The 14,778-nt window shown below is 41.4% G+C and overlaps 1 protein-coding gene across 1 annotated transcript in view; it reads right to left on the bottom strand.

Moving 5' to 3' along the window:
• The window catches only part of LOC138267251 (extracellular calcium-sensing receptor-like), a 60,120-nt gene extending 54,952 nt beyond the window's left edge, over positions 1-5,168 (bottom strand). The window contains exons 1-2 of the mRNA XM_069216107.1: positions 4,888-5,168; positions 143-434 (exon numbers count right to left, since the gene is read on the bottom strand). Coding sequence (XP_069072208.1) covers positions 143-434; positions 4,888-5,168 — 573 coding nt within the window. The remainder of the gene's footprint in view (positions 1-142; positions 435-4,887) is intronic.
• Positions 5,169-14,778: the final 9,610 nt, after the last annotated feature.

Here is a 14,778-nt window from a genome sequence, read left to right as displayed (position 1 = left end):
ATTTGGGTTCTTTCTACTGCCAATCATTAGTCACTCGAATATCGCTGCCTGTGCACAGCTTCTTATTGTGTACTTTTGAACTAGCCTGAACTTCATGAATCTGATTTTCAATTGAATGAAAGTGATCATATTAATTTCTTACCTGAGGGTACCTGTACAGACCTAGAATGTGTGCAAGAAGCATTGATGGTGTGGATCCGGTGTCACCTATGATGACAGCTGGTGGTAAGCCTTTCTGACAACGGTAGTTAGGAATTGGCTTCTCCTGACCTGATAGAATCCACAGAGTCCCTTTGAGTGACCACTGGAGCATTGAGCAAGTGTCGTAAATCTGGAACCCCAGGGTGATGTTGGGTAGTAGGGCAGAACTGTTGTTAATCTCTTCGATTGCAAACACCATGGCTTGGACCCACTGGTAATTTGGAAATGCAAACCTAGAACAAGATGCAAGACCCCACCAGTTAAAATACATTCAACACTGTTACTAATTTTGGAAGTCCTTAAAAAATGTATTTTTCGCATTTTCTAACAATTCTCGCATCCCTGGAATAACAGAAGAAATGTCGAGGGAAGACATAAATCTTAATATTTTTTTTTTAGTTTTCTGCATTTTATCTGCCTGCATGCATGGCTTAGATGGCAGCAATTTGCTAAATTTATTTCGACTGCAATGTAAGAGATCTTGACCAAAGGATTGTGGGCTTCTTTATGTAAGAAAACTAGCAAAGACTAGAGGTTCAATTTGCTGAGCTCACAGTTCAGTTTGAAAGTGAACTCAGCAGCATCACAAATATTGATAATACGGTTATATTAGGTTTATTCGTACTAGCAATAAAACATGTGTAACATAAAGGTTTAGACATTTTGGACGGGGTTGCAACCTGACCAGTTTTTTAACAGACTAGTCGCTATTTTATAGGCAGTATTAGCTTTGAGCGGTGGTAAAACCTTCTGCGCTTTTGGACAAAGATTTGGAATGACCTCGTTGCTTCCAACTATGCAGTGACACGTTTCTACTTCCCAAATTCTAGTTCGGTTCTAGTTCTGGCTCGGTGTCCGGTGTAACTCCTGTCTGGTTCTTCAGTTCTCTCCTGTTCTGCACCTTCTATGATTTCAAGTCTTGTTTAACGGTTCTTTGTTCCTAGTGCCGTGGTGCATTGACGTATGTGGGCTCAAAACAGTATAATTACAATTTTTCACGCCAAAACATATGAAAATATCAAAAAAATCCTTAAAAGCTTATATATCCCCTCTCTGAATATCAACTGAAAAAGACCAAGATCTGTTACAAAATGTTAATGCTATTTACACTGTTTCTAAATGTATTTTAAAACAAAAAATTACATAATTGCCGCGTTAAAAAAGAATACAGAGGATTCTACACAAAGGGTTACTACAGTGCCATTTCTGTTCATTCCATAACCTAACAACAAACACAAATGGTCGGTGTTTTTTAATGAAAAGTGGCAGCCCTGATTCTAGGCTTTTCTAAAACCTGCCCAGAGTGAAACTATTTTTGTGTAAAATGTTACTTTATTTTTATAAGTTTTCAGTGCTTATCTAAAGTTTCTTCTTCATCTACTTCTCCATCTATCTGCTTGTCCGCCCTCCTACTTTTTAACTCCACATCTCTCACTTTATCTACCTTCGTTTCCATAATTTGAATATTTCCTCTACACTTCCACTCTATCCCTGCTTCTCTTTTTCTCCCTTCAACTTCTATTTCTATTTATTTCCTTTTCACCCATTCTCTTTTCTCTCACCCCACTCCTTCCCTTCATCGTTCCAAGCTATCTCTTTATTCTCTATTCCCGCTCACCCTGCCCGTGTCCCTCTTTTCCCAAAGAGCTACCGACTTTGAGTTCTTTCCTTTGCACCCCAAGCACCTTTCTCAACCCCTCACCTCCTCCCCTTTTACCAGTCCCGGGTCATTTCAGTATTACACCAGTGATTTCAATTGACATATAGAAGTGCAGGTTCCCGCTCTTTACAGCACCTTTTTACTCCTGAGAAATGCTGGTACTCTCCCACTAAATGTATTTCATAAGTGCTGACAAGTGCAGGTACCTCTCCCTTTCAAATGAAAGAAGTGCAGGTTTTCAGGACCCGACAGTACTTGCTCATTTAAACCACTTCTAAACATTTCTCAGGGCTCTTCGCCCAAGTTATAGCAATCCGTTAAGGCCTGCAAGAGAGGCAAGAATGCAGGCTCCGACGCCAACTATTTGCCTACCTTGTTTCTGTCACTTTGTTCCCAGAATCCCCAGCATGGCGCTTACGTGCTCTTCACCCTCCCAGCTAATGCCTTCCTTGGTCATAGACAAGTGCATGTGCTGGCAGCTGACTTTGACGGGCAAAGTCAGATCAGAGGGGATTTTCATTTTTTCTGTTCTAGCATGCGGTGCGCAGAATGTCCTATTTCAATGGAATGTAGCGGCTATTTGTAATTGTATCATAATACATGGCATTCTGTAATCCCTGTATAAATGGCAGTCACCAATTTCTTAATAATCGGCGTCAATGGCATCAGAGTTTGACTATTATAAGGTTATTACAGTCGGGCTGTGACATCACAATGCCTGCTGCCAGAGGAAGCAGCCCAGGTGAAATGCAGGTTAGGTTGCAGAAAAAATAATCAAAGCAGGTATTTAAAGCAAAAAAATGAAAGTTGCTTTTCTTTTTTCTGCTCTATTTAAATAGCTTACAGCAACAAGCAAAGAGAACATGTTTATTTTTTTGCACTCATTACATAGAGAAAAGAGTAAAATATGTCTGTGTGTTTCTACGCATTTTGAGATACTGTAGCATTTTTTAAAGAAAAAAACGGACTTATATTGAACTGCTTACAATATCTGTTTGCAACAAATATCTAACAGGTTTGAGATGTGTTTCATTTTGTACTAGGGGTTTTATTTGTATTCTTCATATTTGAAAACATGGTCGCTCTTACTTATGAAAGAGTTACACACCAGTGTTTTAAGTGGTTTGTGGGAAAGATGATGGTGTGACCATGTATTATATGGGATAACTAACTCCCTGGTGTACATGATAAGGATATTGCAAGTCATTTCAAAGTTCATAACCTTATAGAGGAACTCAGCCTCGTTCCTCCATATACAGGGAGTGCAGAATTATTAGGCAAATTAGTATTTTGACCACATCATCCTCTTTATGCATGTTGTCTTACTCCAAGCTGTATAGGCTCGAAAGCCTACTACCAATTAAGCATATTAGGTGATGTGCATCTCTGTAATGAGAAGGGGTGTGGTCTAATGACATCAACACCCTATATCAGGTGTGCATAATTATTAGGCAACTTCCTTTCCTTTGGCAAAATGGGTCAAAAGAAGGACTTGACAGGCTCAGAAAAGTCAAAAATAGTGAGATATCTTGCAGAGGGATGCAGCACTCTTAAAATTGCAAAGCTTCTGAAGCGTGATCATCGAACAATCAAGCGTTTCATTCAAAATAGTCAACAGGGTCGCAAGAAGCGTGTGGAAAAACCAAGGCGCAAAATAACTGCCCATGAACTGAGAAAAGTCAAGCGTGCAGCTGCCACGATGCCACTTGCCACCAGTTTGGCCATATTTCAGAGCTGCAACATCACTGGAGTGCCCAAAAGCACAAGGTGTGCAATACTCAGAGACATGGCCAAGGTAAGAAAGGCTGAAAGACGACCACCACTGAACAAGACACACAAGCTGAAACGTCAAGACTGGGCCAAGAAATATCTCAAGACTAATTTTTCTAAGGTTTTATGGACTGATGAAATGAGAGTGAGTCTTGATGGGCCAGATGGATGGGCCCGTGGCTGGATTGGTAAAGGGCAGAGAGCTCCAGTCCGACTCAGACGCCAGCAAGGTGGAGGTGGAGTACTGGTTTGGGCTGGTATCATCAAAGATGAGCTTGTGGGGCCTTTTCGGGTTGAGGATGGAGTCAAGCTCAACTCCCAGTCCTACTGCCAGTTCCTGGAAGACACCTTCTTCAAGCAGTGGTACAGGAAGAAGTCTGCATCCTTCAAGAAAAACATGATTTTCATGCAGGACAATGCTCCATCACATGCGTCCAAGTACTCCACAGCGTGGCTGGCAAGAAAGGGTATAAAAGAAGGAAATCTAATGACATGGCCTCCTTGTTCACCTGATCTGAACCCCATTGAGAACCTGTGGTCCATCATCAAATGTGAGATTTACAAGGAGGGAAAACAGTACACCTCTCTGAACAGTGTCTGGGAGGCTGTGGTTGCTGCTGCACGCAATGTTGATGGTGAACAGATCAAAACACTGACAGAATCCATGGATGGCAGGCTTTTGAGTGTCCTTGCAAAGAAAGGTGGCTATATTGGTCACTGATTTGTTTTTGTTTTGTTTTTGAATGTCAGAAATGTATATTTGTGAATGTTGAGATGTTATATTGGTTTCACTGGTAATAATAAATAATTGAAATGGGTATATATTTTTTTTTGTTAAGTTGCCTAATAATTATGCACAGTAATAGTCACCTGCACACACAGATATCCCCCTAACATAGCTAAAACTAAAAACAAACTAAAAACTACTTCCAAAAATATTCAGCTTTGATATTGATGAGTTTTTTGGGTTCATTGAGAACATGGTTGTTGTTCAATAATAAAATTAATCCTCAAAAATACAACTTGCCTAATAATTCTGCACTCCCTGTAGTTATGAAGCTTTTCAGTGACTTGTAGTTTCCTTATAATGTACGACAGGGAGTACTTTATCTCTTACATTATGTCTTTAGTCTTCCCCTGCTCCCTTCCAGATATTTGGCAGTAGAATATCAGTACCTACTGTTTTCATGTTATAGCTTTTCCTTCTGACCTTCAAATAATACAACAAGGTTTGTTAAGTATGATGGTTTGCTTACGTAAGACATTTAGCGCGCACAGGTTCTTCTTGGAAGGTCATTTCGTGTTTCACTACATCAATGTGGACGGGGAAGATGCCACCTAGTATGATATCTCCATCTCTCATGTAGCCGCTCTCTTGGACTCGGAGGAGCTGGCACCTGGGCATCATGTTTTCGGCGGCAGACAGCGTCATCGAGCAGCAGGGCAGCAGGTTCAGCACAGCTCTAAGGAAGGAGAGACGTTTAATTAACCTCTTCAATGTCAAGCTCGCAGTTGACGGTAAAGGCTCCTTGTTCATCGCATTCCTGTATAGTCCATTTTCGAAATGTCCCATGTTTTTTTCAAGAAAATGAGGCATTGAAACAGAGCACAAAGGCTATAATAAAAAATATGAAGTTTAAAGTAGATGCAAAAAAGTTAGAGAAACCTGATACAATTACTCCTTAAATTTCAGTAAACTCAACTGCAGCCTGTTAGTGCCTAAAAGCTGGTTGTATTTACAAGATATGGTATCATTTTGCTGTCTTTTCAGCAGTGGCACAAGCTAATGTGCCACCTTCCTTTATATATCAAAATATCACCCAGAGTTTTTCACACCAGTGCACTGTTCTGGCTCTCACTCCGATGAAGCTGTGCCAAGGTGCTTTAAACACGTTTAAAGGCCCTGGTTCATCTGAGGGTTTCAGGCTGAGCCACAGGGGATGGTGGCAATTGATCGAAGGTGCACAGCTGCCCTGGTTGGTAATTAAAGATCTGGAGACAATAACACAATGCACAGCACACTCACATCATGGGCTACTTTGGGAATTTCTCTTCTAAGCTGAGGAGCATCAGCCTCTGGAGCCTGGTAAACCTTCTTAATCATGTGTTTGAAATAACAGAGGTTCCCAAAGTAACATATTAAAAAGTTTAATTATGTTTTAAAGTTTTGCCTTATTTCTGCTTTCAGGCCAAAGAAAAGGAGGCAGGGCACATAACATACCAACGTTACATGCACACTAAAGAGTCTTTCTTGGTGTGGTAACAAGCTGGCACTATGATAGTTTTGGGAATTAGAATTAGCTTTTGATAAACTGTTCACCCGCCAGGGTCATTGTTTCTGATGTGGTAACGGCAGTCAGAGTTGTAACCGGCCATGGTGGCACTGCACTCTTTCCGCCGCATGGCTGATTACAACCCCACTTTCTACCAACCTTTTCATGTCGGGGCCCCGCCATGAAAAGGATGGTGGAAAGCCAATGCCGTAGACCACAGTGGGGGCCCTCACTGCCCATAACTTGGCAAGGGCAATGCGGGGATCCCCCTGCCCAGGACCCTCAGAATGTGCACACTCTGCACTGCATACAGTGCATATTCTGAGGGCTCTGGAGTGCTGGGACGTCACCAGCTGTAAGCCTTTTACCCAAATAAGAGGAACGTGTGTTAAGTACATAGGTAGTACCAAACAATATTAACACCAATTTACAAACCATTAAAGTTTCCAAACCATTTTACTAAAAAAAGAGAAAGATTTTATAAACAAAATACACAAATATGGCCAAAATCTGATCACCTAGAAACTAGAGATGTGCAGTTTGAAAAAGATTATGTCAGAAAACAAACATAGGATCAAGGGTGTCCTATAAAACTCTTATAAAACATTTAAACATCCTTAGAGGTGGCCTTAGTGTAGATGTAGTCAAATATATTTTGATTTGGCATTGTAATGTGAATTTTCAGTTTGAATAATTGATTTCCAGACAATTTGTGGTGCCGCAGGGGTGACCATGTCCATAATTGTTTCCAGGTCTTGTTTTTTTTAACTGGGGGACAAACACCTTGCTAAGTATGCACTATGTTTCCATTCAGGTCCAGTACGCAAACAAAACAAGGTCCTGCTGCTCTTTCACTTGAATATGTGGTGCATGTCCTGGTAGTGAAAAACTCAGAAATGTGTTTTTCACTACCTTAAGGCCTATCATTCCCACTGGATGACATTGGTTTACTGTATTACATTTAACAAGTGATAACATTGGGAGCAGTTGGAGATATCATTTTTTCACTCAAGTGAATTGTAATTGATATTCCTCTTTAATGGTAAAGTCCGATTTTAAGTCACAGTTCTCAAAATGCCACTTTTAGAAAGCTTCTGGTTCAGGGAGGACCTGGCCTGGCAGTTCCGGCTGGACTGTTCCCAAATCTGTGACTGGGGGTGAGTGTTTGAAAAGTTTCAGCACTCCGTCCATCATCCTTCTGTGTTGCTACTTTTAGAAAGTTGGCATTTTCTTGTACTAACAATTTGTGCCTTCTGCCTTATTCTAGGTCATATGACTCTGCTGTTGGAGTTTCCATTTGCTTGCTACAGATTGAGACAAAGGGAACTGGGTGTAGGCAGGGTGGGATATCCTGCCAGGATGGTTAGGGTGGAGCTGACATCAGACTTTTGTCATCCTAGACTTCCTGGGTCCTTGACAGGCAAACAAAAGGATTTTCCAGAGCCATATGTTGGGGTAGGGTAGAAAATCTCTCCAATTTAAAGCTGGGGACCAGGCATAAATAATGGACCTCCAGAGTCCCTCATCAGTACACTCCTCGACTTGTGGACATTACAGAAGAAGGAAGGTATTTTCACCCAGAAGGCTGCACTGCTGCTTAAGGCCTGCCCTGCTCTCTGAGAAGGAAGACTGGATCTGCTCTCTTTATCCCAGGCTAGATTAGTGTCTCCAAGGGTCAGTGGCTGACCTTCTGTTTGAGCTAAAGGTACAAGCTGCAGAGGCCTCCCTGCAACTGCCAGTTGACCTGTTGCAACAGGAACTCCAAATGGACCTACCTGGGCCCTTCTGGCCTCTGCTGGAGTGGTTTCCTGATCCCCCAGAGGTGCCCCCTCAGATTCTCGACCCTTGGCTGCAGGAGTCTAGCTCCTTCTGTGAAGAAAGGAGAAATCTAAAGTTTTGGTCTCTTCACGACCATGAACTGTCCCGTTCGTGCCGAGACTATGCCGCCAGCGATGACCACCAATGCGATGCCCCAGTAAATCCAACTTTTCTTGTTACAATGTGACAACGAGAGATCTGCACTCCATGCTATAGCAACAACAGCCTGCAGTGACTGTCAAAACTAAGCTCCAGCAACAACCATCAGTGAAACCCAACTGGCTTTTCAGACTGCAGCGCCAAACATCTGCAGTGTTCTCATTGCTCTTAACGGACTCCTACCACACTTGCGGGAATCTTTGCTTTGTACTATGAAATGGTGACTTTATCAGCAGGACTAGCCTGGACCCTGTATTCAGCCCGCACACCGTTCGATGTTGACCTGAACTTGTGACTTTCCACTAGTATAGCAAAACCAGATGACTGTGAGTGGTGCTTTGTGCCTCCTTTTAGCACTATCAAAATCTCTATTCTTAGAGCCTTTAAATTATCTTCTCTCAGCAACATTCATCTAAAACTGTATTCCCCACCCAGCCTGCTCCCAAAAAGTGTTATGCCATGTACTAGGATGGGACGTGGGCTCTGGTGTGTGACAGAAGAATTGTCCCTTGGCACTGATGACACACATTGACATAATGCACTCAGCCACCACATCATTGCCCAGTGTCTCCATAGTAGGGGTCTCCAACATTTTCTATACTGAGAGCTATTTCTGATCAATTAATATAGTCCTGAACTACTAATGTCTTTGGACATTGTGGCAAAAGTAACCACATCAAATCAATCACAGTAGTAACAACACCTTGCAGGATTTCTGGTAATGACCACCCAGGTGTATGTCACAATATCAAGAATAAAATATTGTCATGCTGAAATATATCCAGAATATCACTACTGCAATATTGTTAAGTTGTACAGATATAAAAAGCTATTAATGACACCAAAGCTACCTTCCTCTTTGTTGCTATTTACTCTTTCCCTCAACTACATCTTAAAAGTACCAAATGACTTCATGTAATCAGGGATATCATGTTTCAGTCCTGGTCTTTCAGTTAAAAACCGAGGCATTGCAGCAACTGCAGTCTCATTAGATTTCAAGTGAACTAATTGACACATTTGATAACAGTACTACGTCGTAGAGAAGCCCTATGATTGAAATATGGTTAATGTGATAGATGAAGTTATCTTGCATTCATACATGTTGTGCAACTAACAACCACACACAAAATAACACAGAATCTCACCATTTACTGAGAGAACACTTTCTGTCATAAGATAAACATACCAAGAAGAGGTCACACACCACCATTAGTACTTTACTAAGAATTAAAGATATGTTTAATTCATAATGATATACCATAGACCTTTGCATTGGGGTCTTTTTGCTTTTATGGCTTCAAGGTTCAACTGGCAGAAGCCTGCCATGGCACTGTGATTTGTGTCTCGGCATCTTTTAGAAGTACCAAAAGTTAAGAGTCTGCTCTTGTTAACGTGCTTTCTCATTTACCACAAAGAGCTGGGATTCATGTCACATTATCTGCACCAAGAACATTCTTTGATTTTTTGGGGGAAACTGCTGGAGACATTCTTGTTCATTAGATTGTAACATGTCTGCTGGCATCTGGTTATTCAGTGGCATAAAGCTTTGGTGCCTGTGCTCTTTAGAAATAACTGTTGGCATGCCAAAACCTTCACGTCCATCATAGACTAGCAGCAAAACCAGAGTGTTTCATAACTGAATTTGCCACTTAATTGATTGATGAGTTTGTGTTGCATTGTGTGTGAATGCAAGAATGAGTCAATGTGTTAGTGAATAGATGTGTGAGTACAAGGATGAATATTTGAGTTCACAGATGACAATTGACTGAGTGCATGGAAAGGTGGTCTAGTGGCGTAATGGGTGGACACATGCAGAAATGTTCAATTATAAGTCGGGCCTGTTGGATCTGCTACTGTTTATTTTGTGAATACCTGAGCTTTATCAGCCAGCTGAAGCTATCCCTAGCTGTATCTAGATACTTATTTTCATACCCTTCTATGCTGATAAATGAATGATTGTGGGTATGAATCATTTTGAGGTTGCTGTAACTAGTACAGTAATCAAGCAGTGTGTAGTGAAGGTGTTTCACACATGCCTATGGGGCCCAGGACCAACTCCTCTGATGCAAGAAGGGTTCTTCAAATCAGCCTGTCTTTTGCTGAACTAACGCCCAGTGTACTGGAGCTCATTGATACCACTGTGCACTGTGCATTAGTTCTGTACTTTGTATAGCTGGTCAGCCAGATCTCATCATATTCCTTGCATCAACACAGCTTTTTTTGTTTGTTTACATGCTTGGAAATCCAGCGAATCACCGTATTCAAGATGCAATTCTAAATTAGGTTTTAGGACCAGGGTGTGAATTCATTAATTTTTTCAGTTGAGGATACTGGGCAAGCGGTTTCTTCTTACCTTGTCTGAAAGGAAAGGAACAAAAAATAGGTTGTTATTGGCCATTGTAATGCAGCATCCATACCTCGCAAAAGGAGTTCTGGCCAGGGGGCCATAACCAAGTCCTCTAAATAAACTTAGCATCTTCCCCTTTCATCTATGAGTGTTCCTTGAGCCTCACATTTTTCCGTAGAGATAATACAGTAACAGCTTCTTTGCCCTCATGGTTTCCAATCAAAGTATTGTCAAAAAGGGAATGTTCCATAAATTTTACTCTGTATTTACTAGTTTGACTCCCGAATGTCTAAGTCAAATGAAGTTGTTTCTTTAATGGCCTTCCAGTACAAAATCTTGAGGCCCATATTTGAATAAACCAAACTTTCTTTAATCCTGCTTAAATACGTAGGGGCAAGGCATCCCTTACGACTACTACTGATTTGTTGTCTGCCTTACTCTAAACCAGGTCCTTAGTCCTGAGGGACTTTTCTTGGCTTTCTGTTGGAATTGTCTCCAGTTCTGTGACCAGATGGGAGATAAATCAGGCTTGTCCTGCAAGCTTTTGAAATAATGAAACCTCAAGGTGTGAATTAACAACTCAGTTTGTTAAGCCTACAATGCCACTGCTCTCCAGAAGAAAGGATGGTATGCCAATTTAATCTCAACAGAGCAGCGAGAGTTCCAGGCCAGAACATAGAACTGATCAAGTTCATAACCAGAAAATCTCATTATAACTACATAAAAACATCGACATAGAATTGAACTAAATGTGGGTACAGGCAACATGTAGCCTTACAGCCCGCTGCCCAGACCTATAAAGGGAGTTAAAGGCCCTGAACCCAAGTTATAGGTCCGAGCCGCAGCCAAGGGCCTGTAACGAAGGTGAAGGCCTTTAACATACGGCATAGCCTGAGTTGGAAGGACTGTAAGGCTAATACAACATTCAACCCTCTAAGTGTAGAATTTTCTAAATGAAAAAGGGAGAAACAGAAAGATAATCATTGGAATATGTGGGTCAGAAGGCTTATACCAGCCATTATAAGTCATGAGCCACTTCATTGTCTTCAATGGCACTCTCAACTTTCCCATTTTCTAATTTAGTCTTCTGGCTCGCCTGTAGCAGGCTCTACCAACCATTAAAGTCCTGCTTCCTTGTTAAAAGCGTCACTGAAGGGAGCGGACCTTTAATGGCTGGTACAGCCCACTACGGTGGGCTGTAAGGCTATTAGAATAATCTGCTCCATGAGGGCAGAATGTCCTAAATATAAGAACAAAGGCCTCTCAGAGCTCGAAAAGTCCTGAGGCTCCAAAGCCTGTGCTTCACAGCTGTTGCCAGTGGCATAGTGAACCCCCGCTTTCCAAGATTAAGGGGGTTGGTGTTGGCACTTAATTATTGATGAGCGTTGTCTGTCTGCAGCTCTACTGACAGAAGCTCTTAAAAACAATGAAAGGGAAACTGTAACAGAGGTCTGGGACGCAAAGCCAACCATTGAAAAAGAGACCCAAAAATGAAATGTTGAGGGAAAGACAGGAAAGGAATTTGCAGCAGGGTCAGTGCCATTGGGTCAAAGGAGCCCAAATAACTCTTAATTTGTGCTTTATTTTATCACTTAGATACCAGCTGGGGAGATTAGATGGATGACTGGAAATAAGTGTGGAAGGACAGAATGATTGATGGAAAAGTGTAATGAAAGGATTGATTGACAGAATGGTAAAGGAAGGAAGGAATGGTGAAAGGATGGATGAATGGAAACATGAAAAAATGGTTAGATGGATGGGTGAATAAAAGTCTTAAATGATGGGAGATAGATGGACAGACGGTTGGATGAAGGGAGCTTTTGTAGGCTGGAGTCAGCGAAATTGCTTTTTCTCGTTCAGCTGGGCCAGGGAGGCCCAGGACCTGAGCAGCATTCCCTCTCCCTCCTTCAGAGGCTCATGTGCTTTAGTGAACTAAGGGAAGAGTGAGGGGGAAGGCTCTGGTGTGCCCTGCAGAACAGCCTCTGTCTTTCACTTTGCCCTGTCCACTCCATATATTTGGGAAAGGCAGGGGAAAGAGTAAGACAAAGGCTGTGCATCAGAACATTGAAATGTTGAGAGCAGCAGACCTATATCAGTTTATATAGGCCGCTGCTTATGGAGCTCTCAACAGTCCAATGTTCTAATATAAATTACTACATACTGCAGATCTTGATTTGGTTAAGGTCCACATGATTGCAGTTGGTACTGATCCTTTAGTATTGTCTTTTCAGTGTGATAGCAAGAAATGCTTTAAATTATGTTTGTGTAGTAATGTGGCCTCCTAATGTGGAATGGGAAACTGATGGAGGAGGAGTGTGATGTGGAAGATGAGAATGTTATCCCATGTTTAGTTATGAGTGGTATCAGTTGGTCTCCGTGTGGTGTGAAGGAAGAAGTATTTCTTCTTGCTTGAATAAATCCGCTTTGGCTTCTCCTCCTTGTTCTTCATTATACCAATGCTGATGGGTGGAGCCAGTGGAACCAACGTGTTTGCAATGCTGTTGTCAGAGAAGTTCTTTAACCATTTGCAGGAAGAGACTGATTAAATCTAGCCATGTGTACTTATCCATAGCCACATTTCAATACAGTCTTTCTGTATGACTGAAGTTTCATGCACAGCAGGGTAGCCTCCCTATCGGGCCCAACATTGCTCAGCAATATTGTGCTTAACATAGGGCCATGCCAGCGCAAGCAAAACAGGACAGATATGCTACCATCAACATCATGTGTCACATTAGACATAGCACATTATGTGACACCATGTTGGGTGGTACAAGAAATTATGCATTGCGCTGCAATATTGTGTGCAAAAAGATTGAAGGATTGAGCCTGTTGGTGAGTGGACATGTTGAATCCATGCTAATTCATGTCACTTTGAAAGATTATTATCACATTGCAGACTTTCCTGGCACACAGCAGGTGAGGCGAGTACATGTTACTTTAAGATAGCAATCAAACAAAGTAGTCTTTCTTGGCACATAGAGTTAAGCCACCAACTACCCACTTTGTGATCTGCAGATGTCACTGAATCATTCTGAGGCGTTCATGCAAGTTTATCAATTAAATCTCCTTCTTTTCATTAAGATGTTCTGCATTTTGCTTGTGTAGGAACATCCTTATCCTTGTGGCGTGCTCACACTCCTAAAATTCACACATAATATATACCATCAGTTTTCCTCAGTAGCCTTAGACACCAGTGACTTTATTTTAGTTAATTATTATCTTTCAAAACTACAGTGACTAAGTTAATTGTTTTGAGTGCTCCCTTAATAATGTCTATTTTGTTCCACCACCCCCATTTTTAAAGGTGACTGGCGACCCTCTGTGGAAGGGAAAGTATGATATGTGGTATTTTTGACATACACAGATGCATTTGAGGGCAAAAAATAAATGCCACGAAGGAAATTACCAATCCTATATATTTTATTGATGGCTTAGATGTAAACAAATGTAAAAACATACTACTCACAGACATGCCTGTAGAAGTAGATGTATTTGAGTATGCCACTAAATCAATTGGTTTTCAATATAGTAAGAAAGTAAGGGCCAGATGTAACAAAAAGTAGGAATTGCAATTTCCTAGTTACGATTCTTGCTAAATCACAATTTGGAAATTGCAATTCCTAATGTATGTAAACTCACAACTATTAAATAGCGATTCCTATGGGGTTGCAAATCGACCTACCTCATGCGAAGTCATCAGGTTTCGCAGTTTGCAACAAATCAGGAATGATGGCCATCACAGGGATCACTGCTAATTTTAATTACAACCTGTATTCCTTCAAGGAAAATGGGATGTGTTAAAAAAAAACGAAAACACTTAGGTTTCATTTTTTGGCGGCAGCCTGGCAGTATCGGCAATTGGCGGATGGACGCTGGCGGCTCTGCCACAGTCATAATGGGGCTGTCGGACTGCCCTGTCTGCGGCAAACCGGCCGCCATCGCAAGACCGCCAGCCTCGTAATGAGGCCCGAAGTGTACCATTAAATAGTTCTGTATGCTAGAGGTGATGAAACAATCATTATTCTTGTTAATCCTGTTTCGTATGAAATGTCACCCATACTTAAAGTTCTTTTACAGTCTCAACAGCAAAATGCAACATTCATAAAGTAGATGGTAAAAAGTCAAAGCTACAGTGTAGGACAAAGTGTTAAAATGTTCTGAGGCCCGTGTGAGTTGCTTGCTGCAGGCGTCAGGAAAATATCACTTCAAAAGAATGAGTAAGGGCAGCATCCTTCAGTATATGATTTAATCCTCATATAGGGAATCTGTCTATTTTCCTGCTTGATAAAACTCTGCTTCCATAAGTCCAGGTTTATGACAACAAGCCATTTTGAGGCAACAACATAATTCGAGTCTATCAAAATAAAAAAGTGAACCAAATTGCCATCTTGTTCACTTCCCTGGTTATGGTCCCGTCCTTCACATCTGAGATACATTTAAAGCGAGCACCTAAAGGCTGTAGCATTTGCTTATGTCCCCTCAGCTTTAAGTTGACTGAATTCATGGTGCAGTCCTTGATCATAATTAAATTGACAATACAAGCAGAT

This window comes from Pleurodeles waltl, chromosome 12 (assembly GCF_031143425.1).
Source record: "Pleurodeles waltl isolate 20211129_DDA chromosome 12, aPleWal1.hap1.20221129, whole genome shotgun sequence".
Lineage (NCBI taxonomy): Eukaryota > Metazoa > Chordata > Amphibia > Caudata > Salamandridae > Pleurodeles > Pleurodeles waltl.
This window is presented reverse-complemented; position numbering and strand designations above follow the sequence as displayed.